Source organism: Clinocottus analis, unplaced genomic scaffold (assembly GCF_023055335.1).
Source record: "Clinocottus analis isolate CAN_PGR_092001 unplaced genomic scaffold, fCliAna1.0.p SCAF_17, whole genome shotgun sequence".
NCBI classification, from domain to species: domain Eukaryota; kingdom Metazoa; phylum Chordata; class Actinopteri; order Perciformes; family Cottidae; genus Clinocottus; species Clinocottus analis.
The window spans coordinates 2,129,078-2,146,248 of NW_027175898.1; the positions used below are offsets into that span (position 1 = coordinate 2,129,078).

General features: G+C 44.5%; 2 protein-coding genes across 2 annotated transcripts; one reads left to right on the forward strand and one right to left on the reverse strand.

The window, feature by feature from the left end:
- Positions 1–113: 113 nt before the first annotated feature.
- On the forward strand, positions 114–3,016 carry gemin2 (gem (nuclear organelle) associated protein 2). Its single transcript, XM_068580502.1, has 10 exons — positions 114–368; positions 672–756; positions 851–940; positions 1,242–1,301; positions 1,475–1,591; positions 1,750–1,794; positions 1,906–1,974; positions 2,071–2,181; positions 2,415–2,473; positions 2,598–3,016. Exons 1-10 carry the CDS (start codon positions 247–249, stop codon positions 2,635–2,637), a joined length of 798 nt encoding a protein of 265 aa, XP_068436603.1. The 5' UTR covers positions 114–246; the 3' UTR covers positions 2,638–3,016.
- A 1,236-nt stretch (positions 3,017–4,252) lies between these two features.
- On the reverse strand, positions 4,253–10,384 carry pnn (pinin, desmosome associated protein). Its single transcript, XM_068580659.1, has 9 exons — positions 10,237–10,384; positions 9,736–9,813; positions 8,823–8,894; positions 8,662–8,737; positions 7,374–7,468; positions 7,131–7,206; positions 6,554–6,709; positions 6,293–6,431; positions 4,253–6,164 (listed from the first exon to the last, which is right to left on the reverse strand). The coding sequence occupies exons 1-9, from the start codon at positions 10,347–10,349 to the stop codon at positions 4,915–4,917; spliced, it is 2,055 nt and encodes a 684-aa protein (XP_068436760.1). The 5' UTR covers positions 10,350–10,384; the 3' UTR covers positions 4,253–4,914.
- Between the last annotated feature and the right edge of the window lie 6,787 nt (positions 10,385–17,171).

The window sequence follows — 17,171 nt, forward strand, 5'->3', positions numbered from 1 at the left end:
TTGGGGACTTTAGCCTTTAGCGACAAATCCGACAACTACGTAGTGTGGGGTTCACGTCACCATAACAACCAACCGCCGCGCACTGAGGCTACGTCATCACTCCGCGTTTCCAATCAAGATGGCTACCTAAGTTCGGAAGCTACTAGTTTTCACACGCTATACCAGCCCACAGGACTCGGCAACAACTTTTGTTTGGTTTATTTACCTCACATGTCTTGATAGAAATTTGCTTTCCATCGGTCAACAATGAAGTCGGATGTGGAGGAGTTAATGCCGAGGCTGCTGCCCGTTGACTTTGGAGCCGGTGCGGAGGACCTGGACCTGAATGGACCGCCAAGAAACCCACGGGAGTACCTCCGACAAGTCCAGTGAGTTCACCTCAAATTATTATTTTTTTTCTTCTTCTTAGACAGTAGATAATAGGGGCGACTGCCGTGTGCTACCCTTATGCTGCCGACTGGAAATAGTGTAACAATGGTGGTTAACAGCGGGCTCGTGGACTAACTAACGTTCGTTAGGTTCACTTACCCAGTGGAAGTCGGACAGTAGAGTTGTGTTGTGACAGTACATATAATTTTACGCTTTCATGTTCATACTTTGCCTAATACTCTACAAAATATATTTATGCTTATGTTTTATGCTAAATGTATACAACATATGCTCTTTGACAGGTTGGAGGCGTCACTGTGCCCAGAGGTGGTGGTTGCTCAGATTGACCCCAAGAAACTGAAGAAGAAACAAACAATTAATGCCTCCGTGAGTAAACGTCATTTACAAAACGAACCAATGCATGCATAGACATACTCTGCAGTACATATCCTAATCCTTCTGTTCGGTCTTCTGTTTTAAGGTGGCAGGCTGCCATGCTGCTCCAGAGGGTTTCTCCCCCAGCCTCGGTTGGCAGCAGCACCAAGTCGGTACCTTCTCAGACGTCAGACAGGTAAAACAAAACATAACCATTTTTTTAAAAAAACATTTTAGTTAATTAAATGCCAAACCTTATATCGCATTGTAAATCTCCAAAACATCTGAGCTGTCTATAACAACTGAACGTATTCTGTTCTAGAAAGGTCTAATCTATGTCCCAGGATGATGAAAGAAATGCGTCTTGGCTCAGTGTTTGCCTGCTTTTAAGTGTGTTGCATGCTGCTCTTTGGCAGGGTTGAATCCAAAACAAAATCATATAATGATGATGATGATTATGATGATAATAATAATACAATTCTGCCTTTTGCATTCAGAGCATCACAAAGAACAGGAGTCACTGGAGCGGCCACACTCTGGACGACAATGTGCTGATGGTGAGATGATGGTGTGGGGTTGCCAAGTTCATTTACATTTGTGGCATCTGTTTGAACTGAATGCTGATCACAACAAAACACTTGCATACGTAATAAGTGTATATACATGCGTGTGTGTGTGTGTGTGTGTGTGTGTGTGTGTGTGTGTGTGTGTCTGTGTCTGTGTCCGACAGCCAAATCTGACAGATGAGGAGGGCTGGAAGAGGTTTTGTTTAGGGGAGACGATCTGTCTGGACACTGCATCCTGCCACACAGATGCTGAAACCAAGCCGACGCTGGATTATAGCAAGGTTGTATGTGTGAGGGGGGAAAAAGATAGAGAATCATTTATTGAACTATCGTTGATTTAATTTGATGGCTGGGTAATGGGCTAAATATATATAGTTTAAAGAATATTCTTCAAAATGAATCTGTGAATTTTTTAATAGAAACGGGTGTCTGTCTTCAGGTTGGCTTCCCTCCCTTCCTCACCATAGTCAGCAGACTGAACCAGGTGAACAGTTTACTCATTTACACTCAGAGCTGGCATTCTGAAACCAGATCCAATTATTCTAAATAGTACCTCTTTGTCTCATTCTCTCTCTGTCTCTCACTCTGTCATCAGTCCACTGTGCTGATGGTGTTGGAAATTCTAGTCTGCTGGTTTGAGGAACATGCCTTTGTTCCACAGCTGGTGGGTTCAGTTCGTTAAGTTCACTCTGCACAATTTGTTAAATAATTGGTTGCCAACTCTCCGTGTGTGACACCGTGTTCTTGTTGCTCTGCGTAGGGACGCTGGTTGTACGCCTTGTTGGCCTGCCTGGAGAAGCCTCTGCTGCCCGAAGCCCACTCCTGCATCAGACAACTGGCCAGGAGAAGTGCTCAGCTCCGCAGCATGGTGGTACGACTCAACCTCCTCGACCAATGTCTTTGTGGCTCCTTTTTCTTCTCCAGTGTATTTTTTAGTGGCAACCTACAAGTTGCTACTTTAAGTTTAATCTATTTTCATCTTCGGTACTAAAACCTCCCTGCTGAAGTGCAGGTGGTAACGTATAGAGCAATATCATTTGTATTTGTATTTCTTTGTGTACTATTCACTGTTCCCTCTTTTTTTTTACTTTTATGATTCCACAGGAGAGTCAGGAGGATGAGACACTGCCTGTCCTCAACCTGCTCATTTGTCTTGTTGCCAGGTATCATCTTCCATTGAGTAGTTCATGAGTCACAAAGAGAGAAAGTTGTCGAGATAGATAGATATATTACATACAGTATGTGTTCTTGTGCGCCATCATGCTCCTTTGCTTTTCTTTCCTGCAGATACTTTGAGCAGAATGACCTGGCAGACCAGCCGGAGTGAACACAGGGTTGAGTAGAAGATCCAGATGTGAAGGAGGAATGTGTTGCATCTCTCCAAACGACAAGTGGGGCAACAGGAAACATATGGACTGAAAAAGTTGACTCTTGAAAAAAACAACAACGGAGAGAAGGTTCCAAGGATGCAGCAGTGCAAACAGTCGCTAAGAGGGCTGTGGCCATTCTGCAAATTGAGGACATAACCAAAAGATCTGGATCTTGAACTCACAACCGGGAATAGTTCAAATTTACCAAGTCATTTGTATCTCTGTTGACGTTACAGGGCAACCAAAGCATGATACATTTGATTCTGTACATTTTTGTTCTGGGGTTTATGGATGTATGGAGTTTTCTATTAAACCATGATTTACTACTTATGTTAACATTGTCATTGTCATAGAGGCTCTTAAAGTAGTTGCCAAAATCAGCAACTATGAAAGTTGATATATTACGGAGATGATTGGTCAGAATCACTGAGGTCACAACAAACTAACCACAGGGAGGTAAAAAAGAAATTGGCAATGAGTCTTGTGGATTTGAAAAGAGCAGAGGTTCAGCTTCCCGTACAAAAGAGCAGTAAGCTGCGAGGTCAACGTGAAAATATTCTAAATATAGCACACACCGTGCTGGTTCTCCTGTTTCTTCAAACTGGGGGCGTGCCGACCATCAACTGTCAGGTATAAACTGACTTTGGCTTAGTAGCTCACGAACCTTCAGGACATCCAAAGTATTTCCATGTGGAGATTATCGGCTTATGTTTTTACAGCACTGTATAGGAATAGTTTGTATTTTAGACTGTTGAAGAGGTCAACGGTCGAATCCAAATCCTCACCCTTACGGATCTGGACTGCACGCGCTCGCTGAGTCTGAGGGTTTAGGGCTGTTCCACTGTCAGTGTTTCAGGGCTCCCTGGCAGACATTTAAAGCCCTCTATGAACCCTTTCTGTAATCCAGCATTAGATGCAGACTTTCTCCAAGGTAACTACCCACAATTCATAGCAATGTGACTTCAAAGACATGAAATTCTAAGTGTGCAATTGTTGGAAAAAAAAAGCTGCCGAGTGGGTGGAGCCACATTTCCTTGGAACACCCATCATTATGATTTTAGTTGTCAACCGAGCCTCCGTTCACTGTATCCATCCTTGGGGCAACCTCACTGTACTTTTGTTTTGTTATTCATTTAGGTATGATTTCAGGACAGGAACAAAATATACTCTGAATTATTTATCAAAGCGTTTTTAAATACAAGTCATAATATCTCCACTTTTCCTCATATGTAGGTGTGTTAGGTCCCACAAGCTACCAGGAGTTGTCACAGGATTGCCACAACTCGTCTGTGGTGCCAGTGTCACAAGGAGCTCAGCCTGGCTGTATATAGATTTCAGTGCGATCTTGTGAGGAAAGAGCCTCGAAACGTTCAAACCAGGGAGTAAAAAGTAAAATAACTGAAATTTTGTATGCTGTCATGGTCATGTGACATGTTGCATTAAAGTGCAGTCTCATTCATATTTACAACATTCAACAAACCAAATCACGCAAAATTAAATAACCTAATCGTGTTGATACTGAAAACATTTGCAGCCGTATTATGATTGGAGAGGAAATAAATACACCACACGTCCACTAAGATCTCACCTTTAATTTGAAGCAGATTTTAGGTCGGTACAAAAGAAATGGAAAAAACATTTGCAAAAACCAGCATTTGAGCGAAATCACACATGTACCCACGTGAGCAAGATACAAGGCCCTCGACATTGATCAAATGGTGGAAATAAGAAGATGAACAGCATGGTCACGCCCACTTTAAAACACTAGTGTACGTTAATGCCTACTGCTACCAGAACACCCTCCTCCCCATTACCCATGGCGTTATGATCAGGATGGAAAAACGTTAACATTCAACACAATCCTTGCATCATAAAGTTGTCTTTTTTAAAAACCAGACGTCAGGACGAAGATAACATGACTAGATTAAGTCTTGAATAAACTCAGGTTTCAAATCAGTTTAGTGAGACGTCCAATTAGAGACGGATGCACCGCTGACCATGAGTCCAGTTTACATTTCTTTTGCCAAGTAAAAAGGTACATTTATAACCAGCCAGCCACTGTTTAATTCCTTTTTGACATCAACTTGTAAATCCCTACTCTGAGAAGAAACTGAATCATGTTAAAACCTCAAAAAGCCTTTGAGACATAAGAGAAAATGCTAGTTTAAAAACTCTTCATGTGTCATTAAGTAAATTGTTGATTTCCCTCAGCGGTTTACTGCTTTTGCCACCAATCAGCGTCTCTTGTCCTTCCTGTCTCTATCTTTATGCTCCCTATCGCTGCGGGACGACCTCCTTCCTTCCTCGCTCCTCTTCTTTTCCTTCTCCTTAGACCCCTTTGAGTCTTTCCCTCCACCGCCGCTCCCTCCTCTCTTGCGGTGACTTTTGTCTTCTCCTTTCTTCCGGTCCCTGGCCCTGTCAGATGGCCTCCTCTTGCGCTTGCCACCGTCTCGACTGCGACTACGGCTGCTGGACGATGAGGAGGAGGAGGACGAGGAGGAAGAGGAGTGGCTGGATCCGGAGGATGAGGAGCTTCCGCTGGAGGAGGAGCCAGAGGAGGAAGAGGAGCTGTTGCTTTTACTGCGGCCCTTCTTTGGCTGTTTTTCCTTCTTCCTCCCTTTCCTGCCCCCACCCTCCTCCTCCTGCTGCTGCTGCTGCTGCTTGGAGGGTGTAGGGGGGATGCTGGCGGCCTCCTGGGAATCAGGCAATTTGTGGGGCGTTTCGTCCACCGGTTTCTCTTCCAGGGCCTGCTTCTCTGTTGCAATGTTCTGGACTTCCAGAACAAGGCTGATGGGGATATCCTGCCCAGGCTCAGTGGAGGTCGTTTGAGGTTCAGGGGTAGGAGGGGATGCCCTGGTCTCAGAGGGCTTCACAGCCGGCTCCCCTGCTGCTTGGCTGAGCTGGGGCTGGTGACCGGCATTTGATGCTTCTTGGCTGGTTGCGGTTGGTTCAGAGGATGGGATGTCCTGGGTCTTCTTAGTTTGGATGTCTGTAAGCCCCTGTTTACTGTCTGTCTCTTTCTCCTCACCCTTACTCCTGTTCACCTGCCCTGGCCCACCCTCCACCTCCATCTCTTCTGACTCTGGACTGGCCTCATTCTCTCCCATCTCCCCCTTGTCCTCTTCTACTTGAACCCCCTCCTCTCCGACAGTCTTCTCCTCACTCTCCTCCTCAATCAACTGCACCATCTCTACCTCAACCTCCACCTCCTTCAACACTTCCTTCTTCCCTTCCTCCCCTTTGTTATCCTTCACTGTCACCTTTCTATCCCCCTGCCCCCCCTCATCTTCCTCTGCCTCCATCTCTGCATCCCCCTTGTTACCTGTCACCTTGACTACCTGTCCTGCTGGCTTACCCTTCGCCGGGTGGTCCATCCCTGTTGCTGCCATGTTGCCATCCTGGTCGCGATTTGGTTGCCGCCGGGGGCGGGATTCCATCTTGCTGAGGTGTTCGGCAAAAGCCTCACGCCTCTCCTCAAACACGCCTGTCCAGAAAACAGAATTTGAAAGCCAACGAAAAGGTTACAAAGTGATAAACACAGACGCACACAAGTTCTCCCCGAGTACAAGAAACGCATGGATAAGATGCTTTCCAAACAAGAACCACACTGACCATTTAGTTTCTTGGTGGACTCATCGAGGAGTTTCTGTGTGGCGGAGCATATTTTTCCAGGTAAGTAGAAGAGATGAGGCTTGGTCTTGGTACGAATGTATTTCACCAGACGATTGTTGTGGCTGGTCCACTCCTCTTGCTGACAATAGAGGAAAGAGAAGCTCAAATACAATTCTGTTCACTTTCTCCATCTCATTTGTTTCTATATGCTATCACAGCAAAAACATTCAATGTCTTTTGTTTCTACTTGTATTTTCTTACCAGCTGAGCCAATTCCACTTTTTGTTCCAGCAGTCTCAGCTCAGTCTGTTTGGATCTCCTCTCTTCAAACAGCTCCCTCTTATCAGTCTCCACCTTCTTTTTCTCAGTCTCAGCCTTAACCTCGAGCTTCTGCTCGATTTCGGTACGACGCTTTTGCTGCGGGGGGCGACGGCAGAGACAGGATGAGTTCAAGAGAAAGACGAACACAGTTGTAGTGCTCGAGCATATTCTGAACTTGAATTTAAAATATCCTTGATATACAGCAATAACATTAAGTGGGTTCCAAAAAACAGACAATACACAAGGACACTATGGCTCTGCTGACATACATTACTTTTTAATTCGGAGCACATAAATTAACCAAATGTTTTTGCAGTGTGGTTTTAGTGACAGATTAGAGCTCAGTCGATAAAAGGAAAATATTTCAGGGGCATCTAGTTGTCTTTGTGCTGTGGATGAAAATAACCTTTATCTCTCACTCACACACACAATTTACTAATAAGAAAGTCGGTTTATTGGCATTGTCAGCCCTCAATAGTCAGCAGTTCACTAGTAAATCGGGCAGGTTTTCCCTCACCTTCTCTGTAGAGACGTGAGACTCTTGCTTGAATTTTTGCAGGGTCCCCATCAGCAGGCCGAACATACGCCGATTCCTGAACAAGAAAGCATAAACCCACCATCACACACACTGCTGCCAACTTGCAGCTGGGCAATGATTACTATTGGCGCTCCCTAATGCCAGTTTGCTGGTGCAATTTAACAAATGGGACCATAAAGATCATGACAGTTGTCAGCAGGCTTGTTGCTCACGCTGGCCTACCTCTGTTTGCCCCTCTCATCCATGGTCTGATCTTGAATGAGGTCTCTGCGTGTTCTCTCCTTGGAGGTAGCTACTACAGACGACTGCAACGCCGGCTGAGAAGGGAAGAAAACATGCAAGTTAGTTAGGTTTGTTTGTCTTTACAAGTCTCAGGCCCGTCCCCGCTTTGAAGCGGCCTTAAGATTTTTTTTTAAAAACGTTTTTAATAAATTACTATCTTCTTGATAATACGTCACAGAGATATGGTTTAAATCTGGCTGGATCAGTAGGCGTTCCATTTCCTTGTCCTATTCTTGCGTCATTGTAGGTGATTCACACAGTGAGATATGAGCATTGTACACACACACACACCACAGTGTCATATTATACATACACAGCTTCGCTCTGTGTGTGTGTGTGTGTGTAGCACGCAGTTTAGCCTGAGCCTAGCCTACGCTATACTGGAGAGCACAGCGTCACAGCCTGAAGGATACGATACCGGCCATAAAGAAGACAATGGCAATAAAAGGGATCCATTGGAAAACGTGCAAGTGTATTTACTGAACTTTGCAATAGCATATTTACGTAGTTACGGGAATTGGAAGCCAACTAGAGCTGCTGCTAACACTGAGCTAATTACGTGCTAGCAAGCTAACCCGACCGGAGCTAGCAGCATTTTTAGCTCGTGACCATAGATGGCTCTGTTAGCTTAGCAACATTAGCAGGTAGCATTCGTTACGTGTTGGTGTGTAATCATTACTCTTCCAAACTTATACTAACTATTAGTGATGTATTTTACAGAGAGGATTCACGGCTGCTAGGGTCCAGAGGACAACATACAGCATCGCTGCAGCAGACTCCAGTCCATCTCTGCAGGCCACATGCAGTCCACGGCTCACCATCCCCAACATATAATAATACATTTGGTTTTAGACATTTATTTACACGTGTCTACCATTTGACTCATATTTCCACTGCTTTTGGTAAAACAATTTCTAGCACCAAAACAGTTTGACCACATGAGTAAAGGTATGTTTTCACAAGAGATATGAAGAATTTCCAAAATAGTGTATGTATTTTTCAGCTTTAGGGCCATAATATCACTTTACACAAGTGCCTTAGGACAATGGTGCCTCATTATATAGATAGCCGAGACTGTTCTGCAATTTTAGATGTAAAACACATACGTATGTATCATATGCAAGTGACTTTAAAAAGAGAATTTAAGAAATTATATTAAATAAAGAAAATGGCCTCAGAGGGTTAACAACACTGGCTGTCTTAGTCAAGATCATTTTTTTCTTTGTACCTTTTTGACATCGTCATCATCCTCGGCATCGCTGTCGTGACGCGAGTCTCTCCTGGCCCGCTGGTCCCCCGCCAGCCTACAGAGACAAAAAAGTAAGAGTTGCGGTTAGTATTACAGTTAGATGCGCATTGCATGTTGAAAAGAAAATGTTTTCATCTCACCTCAGCAGGGCTCCTTCGATGTCCCTTTGCTTGGCAGGGGGGCCGCTGCTTCCCATGTCTGAGAGACTACGCCTGGGGAAGGACAGAGACAGACGGGTCAGACATAAGCGGGGACATTACAACTACTAAGTCGGAGTCAAAGACTTTCAAAGTCAGTACGAACAAATTGACAGTCTGAACGTCAGCAATATTTTCTCATTTCTTTTATTGTTCATTTGTTTCACAAACACAAAAGTGAAATAATAAAAAGGATTCCTGTTAACAGTTAATTGTAAAAATGCAGTGTATGTATATATATATATATTTTATACACACAGTGGCCAATCTATTAGGTAATAGGTACACCTGGCTAAAACCAATGCAGTCTGACAACAGTGCTACTAGACACCCTGCCTTCAATAGGTTTAAGGTTTAAATGTATTATATTAAGGTGTTCAGTTTATCGTCATATATATATTATACACACACATACATACACTTGCATTGTTTTATAAACAAACTGCCACTGAAATATGCTAGTCTTTCATCAATTAAATTGTCAGCTTACTAATAATGCTTGTGTGTGCGCTTGTTTGCATGGGAGTGCGCATGCACGCACACGTATGTTGACAATAGGTATATATTTTATTGTGATATATATATATATTTTTTTAATTTATTTTTTATATATCTGTCATTCCTGTCCTTATTTTATTCTATCTCATTTTCTTTTGTGTGTTTAGTTTATTCCATTTGATGTCGGTAAGTGTGGGACGCTACTATGACAAAAAAATCCCCTTGGGGATTAATAAAGTACATAGCTATCTATCTATAAGCCGAACTCACAAATGTAGCATGGACAGAAATGCGCCTTAACCCGTCTTCTAATTCAAACGTGGTCGCTTACACGCCATCCGAGAACACGAGCCTTTACCTGAGCAGGTTCAGTCCTCTGCCTCTACCTCCACCGGGGCCTGCCATGGGGCCGCCGAGCCGACGGATCTGACCCGGTCTGTAAACACAACAAAAATAAGTCACATTCTCAGTTACGACACAGCTACTTTGTTGGGAGTCGAGACATTTGGCTCAAGTAACAAGACGGGTCCATCTGGATCGACACCCGCACGGCGCCTGCAGGGGCCTTGCATAGTTGGCGCAATTGAGTTGGCTCCACTCCCAAGATTGAGAGCATAGTCGTGGGTTACGTTTTATTAGTCTCGCGTAGCAAACCAATCCGTTTGTACGCAGTTAAAGGCGACGAGTGTGTTGCGTTCAACAAGCACAGCACAATGGAGGGACACAGGAATGTTTGCTAACGAGCTAACCGACTCATGCTAGCAAACATCGCTACTCGTTTTGATGCTAGCACTTTGGTTAGCGTATCACTATAAATACGCCAAAAGCAACACAAAAACATTCGGACTTTTGATTATACCTTGATTCATTAGGGTCACGTCCCGTTAATTTACGAATATTATCGTCCACATTTTTCAGGCTTTCCTTCGCTTTTTCGAGCTGGTCTTGCAAGCTCCGCACTACTACCGCCATCTTGCCAGCCAGTTAATGCGAATCACGTGTTCTTCTTCTTTTACCGTCCTTCGCTCTTCTTCTTCTTTTCATCGAGCTGGGCAGCTGACATGCGCGGTCGTGGCGCACTACCGCCACCTGCTGCTCAGTTTGTTTTGTGCATAATATTAAAAAAACTCTTATTTGGAGGAGAACAGAATAAAGTGTTCAGTCCGGATTTGATGTGACGTGTCGAGTCTTGGCCAATCTGCTTTAAGATGCCTACAGCAGCATTTTCTCAATATGCAATCTTCTCTGTACTTGATGAGAAAACTCACAACTGAAAGTTGACGTTCTCTGAATACTACTGTTGTTAAGTCACAAAATGTAATTTTAGGATGTTTTCAGGTGAGAAGTTAGTTGTTTAAGCATCAAATCTGTCATCAGTTAGTCAAGAATCAGCCGATTTAAGCCTTTTAGTACGGAGCTTGTCGCCATCGACAGAAAAGTAACATGCAAACTGGATGCAAAGCTAATTTGACGTAACTCCTTGAACATTTGTACAATCGAAGTAATTCCAACGGATTCTATAAAATATAATTTTATATAATTCTGATGATTCTATATAATATAAATATATATATATTATATTATATTATATACATATTATAAATTTAAATATACAATTAATTCATTGATAAAGTAGGGTATGCTCCAAGGAGATCAGTTATCGCTTTATCGATTGTTGCATGTTGCACAACATGCAACATGTATTGTATGAATTACAAAGTAGGTGTTGCTTCACGTTGCTGCATAACAAGCTGAGCTCACAGTAGGACACATAACACTTTAATCACTTTGTTTTATTCCGTCTGTATATGTAATATTGCTATTAAATTATTCTTCACTGTTTATTACTGTAGTATTAGAGTTTTTTAATTCACAATGTGTCTCTTGTGTGCACTGCTGCTGTAGTCCTGCAATTTCCCCACTGCGGGACTAATAAATATTCATTTATTTTATCTATATTCTATTTTTGTTGTCACATTTAAATAAAAAATTTTTTTTATCAGATATTCTGTTTAATTTGGTTTGGAAAATTATGTTTATTATTTTATAAAAAATATTATTATTATTAACATCATCAATCATGATCCTTTGTCCAAGCTCTAAAAAGACTCACTGCTAATTTTCCTTTTTCCTTCCCAGATGAAAGAAATATAATACTTGTAATATTTGTAACGTTTCCTCATATGTAAATCCTCCAGTATTGCAGCTCGCGGGTTTCTCTCAATATTTCCTCCAGATTAATGTCCTGAGTCTTTAAGGACCTCTCTTCCTGCTCTCGTGGCTGTGTTGTCATGGCGACAGTGGTTGAATCTCATTAACACGTGTTTTGTGTTTAAAAACCCCTGCAGTGTAGTAGGGATGTGTCACCGCTCCTTTTCCGGAGAGGAGCTCACATTTCTCGTGTTTCTTGCTTCCTTGGGCGGCGTATTCTCTGTGTGTCCAGTGCTGAAAGGTTTTCAGCTGCAGGTAAATAAGACGCTGGGAGCAAAACGACTTTTTAATGCTTTTATTCACTGACTAAAAGAAGAGAAGCATTCATTCAACATTAATTCAAATCAACATTCGGCATATTGACCCCCCCCTCCCTCCCCTTTGTACCCCATCTGTCTGTTAAGAGGTCTCGCATGGAGGATTTCTCCCCAACAGAACCATCATAAAATCTGTCCTCTCAGCCGGAGAGGACTCGTCCCTGCAGACTAAAAAAACTAAACAGCTGCAAAGGTTTCAAATCTGATTGGATTATTTTTTATATTTAGAGCAGTTCACAGGCGTAGATGAAGCCAGGTTCTCGACCGGAAAGTTCTCACGTGCAGACAAACCGAGGGGAGGTTTTCTTTGCCCGGTCGGAAACAAGTCTTGATCCACGGCGCTGCTCGCACTTCGGGACGTTTTTAAAAGTGTGTACGGGTCAGAGTCAACTTATTTTTTTGTGGTTTGTTTTGTTTTTTTAAGAAAAAAACTAACGAACTGCATTTAAAAAGATTCCCCATGCGATTTTGGAAATGGGGTGCAGCTGTGTTTTGGGCTTTTGGTCTGCTTCCGTGCCGACAGAGAGAACCCACTGCTATGTGCTCACTTCAACACGCACAATCACACAGGAACAGAACGCCCAGAATATTCAACATTAAGGATGGTCCAACCATTTTTCGCGAAAAAAAAACAAAAACGCACACGCCGACGTAGCTTTTTCCCGGATCTAAAAAGTCTGCGTGATGTTATTATATACTTCATGTTCTTAAATTGAACCCCCGGACATGTGTTGCATAAGAGTATACCACGGTAATGGATTGTTGATACCTAATACAAATATGCACTGTGTGAGTTTATATATATATCTATATATAGATCTATTTATATTTCTTCCTCTATGGTTTTCTTAAGACGCAGCCAAGGCGCCGTCAGCACTGCTCGTGCCCCTTTGTGGCCACTAGTAAGACTGCTGTTATTGCAAACTGTCCTGATTTTAAACAAATGCACAACATTCGTACCACGATAAAACTGGGGCCGTCTAGTCGGTCTCACAGAGACCAAGAGTGAGCCCCGCCGTCACCGCTGCCGTCGCCGGGCTGGCTGGCTGACCGGAATCACGAAGATCTCAGACAAAAAGAAAAAAAAACACAATAAAAGTTCAGAAATCATCATAAGGCCAAGTATCGTCGTTGCAAGTTCTTAATAGCTCGCGTCTCCATTTCTACTGTGTGACAGTGAGAGAAAAGAACAAACAAATAGAGACGAGTGTGGATTATATGCATTCCTCTTGCATAGTTGTGCGGCTGGACTGGGCAGCAGGCCCGCCTGGCTCATTAGGTTTGGCTCCCCAGACTTGACAAGAACGACTTTGTTTCGCGACCCGGAAGCGTCGCCTCTCTCCTCCCCCCGCGATCTAAACGAAGACAGTTGGCGGACACTGAGCACGGGTGTCTATCGGTGGAGCCGGGGCGCTTCGCGGGCCTCCGAGGGTGCGCGCCGCGCGCCTCGGACGAGAGTTTGGCCGGGTCGTGCGGTCAGTGCCATGTTGTCGTTTCTTCGCTAGATGCACAGTGTGGCAAGTCGCACGGCGATACTCTTTATGTCACCGTTAAGTGGTCATGAAATGCTGGCTGGGAAAAAACAGATGATCAGTTTTTAGTGTCAAGACTGCTGCTGAATTCGCTCCCTATTCGCCGAGACCACATCTGTTACACAGGACTGATTTTTATACAAGTGCAAACGCACATCCAGTGTTTGTTGGCTTCCCCTTAAAGAGTAACGGAAACGTGCCGCTGGTATTCCTCACAGTCCAGCCCCATGTGAGCCTATTCAAAGTCTGGTAGTAGTCTGTGGTCTTAGCATTTAGGCAAAAAACAACAACAAAAACACTAAACTAAACGGGAAGCGTCTGATAATCTCACATTGTGAAGAGGAAACCCCGTTTCTTAATGGCAATCTTTTCAGAAACAAGTCCCGGCGATTTTACAACAACGGGTCGGCCCGTTTAGACTGACGCAGGTCTGACCCAGTCGGCTGCTTTGGTACTAAAACGACACGCATCTCTTCCGTCCGCGTCGATGGTATGAAGGTTTGGCTGTTACGTACGAGCACAGAGGCGTCAAACACAACTCTCGGGGTCGGGACGGATGGACCCAGAACCGTGAATATCTACAGTTTTAGAAGCCGTCCAGGCCAACGGTGTCAGGTGGACTACATTAGAGGCCAGCTCTGTGGATTCAATTACCCAGCAGGCCACAGGGGGCAAAAAAAAAACAAACAACACAAAAGAAACAAGTCCAAAGGGCAGATTGAACTGGCTGCGACCACATCATTGTACAGTAACTGCTGGTAATGGTCTCCTCCTCTTCCTCCTCTACAGCCTTCACATCGGTTGTTTTGAATGGCATGTTTTAAATAAGGCTCCGCTAGCTGTGTGTCAGTCAGTCACACACAAACCCTTGTGTGCATGCGGGGTATAAATAAGTCCAGCCGGGAGTCCAGGTGCCCCTTTGTGTCCACGGGGAATGCGTGCTGCGACTCCTGCGTGCATTTCACGTGTTAAATATGCGGGCTGACGTCCTGTGACTGATGTGAGGTCCTTTGATCTGGCAGGTTCCATTCCATGGGAAAGGAGAAGCTAGTCCTTTTTGCGGTATCGTAGCACACTTCACACTTGTTGACCTTTTGTGTACCGGACACAAAAAAAAAAGGAAAGTAAAAGAACAAACAGTCTTGGGACGCTGAGGCGAAAGCGGAACTTGCCGTCGCAGAAACTCGGGGCCACTTTTTTTCGTTGAATAACCACGTCTAAAAACGGCAACGCACCTCCACTGCGCTCAGACCAGCTGGTGATCCGGTGCGTCCGGTCAGATCTAGAGCCAGATCTTTTCCAAAAAAAAAAAAAAAAGAAAGAAAACAAACACACCACTCGTTCAAAGTTACAAAAAATATAGCATATATTTATATATATATATATTGTCTAATTTTCATGCGGACACTTAACTAGCCATGTAGTGAACGGTTTGCGAAAGTCAGGCGGCCTGAGCGACCCCCCCCCCCCTCCATCTCATTGGTGGAATGTGTCCCGATCCCAGCAGCCAATCACGTCACAGGGACTTAAAAACACTTCCTGTCACATTTGACCTTGGCCTACAGGCTCGCCGATTACCTTCAGGAAGCACTTAGTCACCTGGCGCGTTCCCAGATCGAACCAAACTCCTCGAACCTCCTCCTCGCCATTTCTTAGCGTTTACATTTAACTTTTACGTTGGAGGGGGGCAGGAATACGCTGGCCGGAGCGCTCTATAGAGGAACAGCGCGCTTTTACTCGGCGAGGTGCCGTTCACCGATAGGGAGTTGGCCGTGTTGTGCGACAATGCTGCTTACTCTCATTGAGTAACACGTGCTGGTTAGAAATATCAAACTGCGCTTTCTTTACACACATTCTGTACAGCTGGTGGGAAATCCCGCTGACTTTTTTTTTTGCGCTTTGGTCTCGTTGTTTAACGCCAACCGCCGAGCGGAACTGTTGGCGTTTGGTCTGGTCCAGCACAACGTGGGTGTGTGTGTGTGTGTGTGTGTGTGTCTCTGTGTGTGTACGCAAAGGAAGCAGTCGGAGCTCAGGGGAAGAACCCCCCCCCTCCCTTCCCAAAGTGAGGAAACCGGAAAAGAAAGCAGTAGAAGGAGGTGCGGAGTCGGGAAGAATACTGGACCAGCCTCCCGCCAGCGTGGGTGTAACATGGGCACTTCAGAGAGACTTGTGTCTGGGTTTAGGTCTACTGTGGTCTTTGGCAGCTAAAAAACACATCAAGGGAGGAGACCAGATCCAGTGAGTGAGCTAGAGGCCTGAGCAATGGTAACTTTCCTCTTCCTCCTCCTCCTCCTCTTGAAAACCGATTGTACCCTGAGAACGAACGAGAGTTTTCTGTTTCCTGCTGCAGTAGAAGTGATAAGGACCCCTCCCGCCCCCCCTTCCCGCTTGAATATATACACACACACACCTGCATGCAGAAAACATACGACGGCTACACTGCTGAAAACGTCTTAACACCAGCGTATTCACACATTTTCTACTGGGTACACTTTTGAGAGATCGCATGGAAACGTGCGGAAAGAAATTCAAAACACAAGCACGCTTTACAGAGAGGGATTAAAACGCTCGTTTTGGGACGGACCCCTAGACACGGCGGCCTCCGAATGCTGCCTCTATCAAGAGTGAACCAACGATCACGGCAACAAACAACGGCAAGCGACATAAAGCTATTAACAAGGGGGAGAGCGGTGGGGGAGGACTCTGGAAGCTTTCAGGCACAAGACGGCTCAATGTTCAGCTCTAGACATTGTTGATAAGTCGTTGTTTCCCCCCCCGGCCACATTCGCGAGCGTCAAGACAGAGTTCCCTCAAAAGTTTTTGCCCTTCTGCAAAAACGATAACGTCTTAGAATCCAGGATCCTCCACAGAGGAGGGTACGTCCTCAGTGCATGGGAGGGAAATTCATGATAACACATCGTGTCTGTGCGTTTTTCCTAATTGGGAGCATATCATTTAGGGCAAAGTTGGCCATGTGACTTCTAGTGTCGGAGCCGTTAACAGTTAAGAAGACGAGAAACGGGACGAGGAAGCACACGCGGAGGGGAGGGTGGAGTTAGTAAAATCAGCGGTTTTTAAAAATAACTTCTATTTGTTCAGCTCAGATGACCATTTAGTGTGACATGACATTTTACTGCCCTCTTATCAGGTGATGCCCATGCCCAACACACACAGCTTAAATGTCTCACATTCACTCACATAAAAAAGGAGCTAAGTCGAGCCCTAAAAAGAAAAAGAAAAAATGAGACGAGGCCAAATCAGGAGGCGAGGAAAAAAAGATACGATAAAACAAACCAACAGATTTTGGTCTGAATGTGTCACGTTGGCATTGCCACCCCCCTCTGAGTGTTGGGAGTGCGCAGACGGCCTTTAAAAGAAACTCCTGGTACCAGAATGCATTTTATCCTGAGATATGGACCAAGGACTAGAGAGAGATTTATCATGGCTAAACCATCGAGGTCCCTTAACAGACGAGCAAACATTTGGTAACCGCAGGCCCCTACCACTGGGACCGGTTCATTCTGCCGGCACACTGGAACTCAGGATCCATATCAGTCTATGTATTTAAAAAAAACAACAAAAAAACACATCACTGGTCAACCTTGTAAACTACAGACTTCGATATGGACCTTCACAGTCTGCGATGCCGTTGGCCCGACCCTCTAAAAGCGTCACGGTGTGCAAAACAAGCGAGCCTGTTGGGGAGTGACTTTTCCTAATAAAAAGGCCAGGTG

Bases quoted from the DNA above. Each gene is read 5' to 3' on its own strand.
- gemin2 (XM_068580502.1), top strand. From the start codon at position 247: ATGAAGTCGGATGTGGAGGAGTTAATGCCGAGGCTGCTGCCCGTTGAC. The intron at 369-671 runs GTGAGTTCACCT...GCTCTTTGACAG, and splicing joins GAGTACCTCCGACAAGTCCA to GTTGGAGGCGTCACTGTGCC. The intron at 1,795-1,905 runs GTGAACAGTTTA...CTCTGTCATCAG, and splicing joins TAGTCAGCAGACTGAACCAG to TCCACTGTGCTGATGGTGTT.
- pnn (XM_068580659.1), bottom strand. From the start codon at position 10,349: ATGGCGGTAGTAGTGCGGAGCTTGCAAGACCAGCTCGAAAAAGCGAAG. The intron at 8,895-9,735 runs GTAAAGGCTCGT...GTCCTTCCCCAG, and splicing joins AGAGGACTGAACCTGCTCAG to GCGTAGTCTCTCAGACATGG. The intron at 6,432-6,553 runs GTAAGAAAATAC...CTCTATTGTCAG, and splicing joins AAGTGGAATTGGCTCAGCTG to CAAGAGGAGTGGACCAGCCA.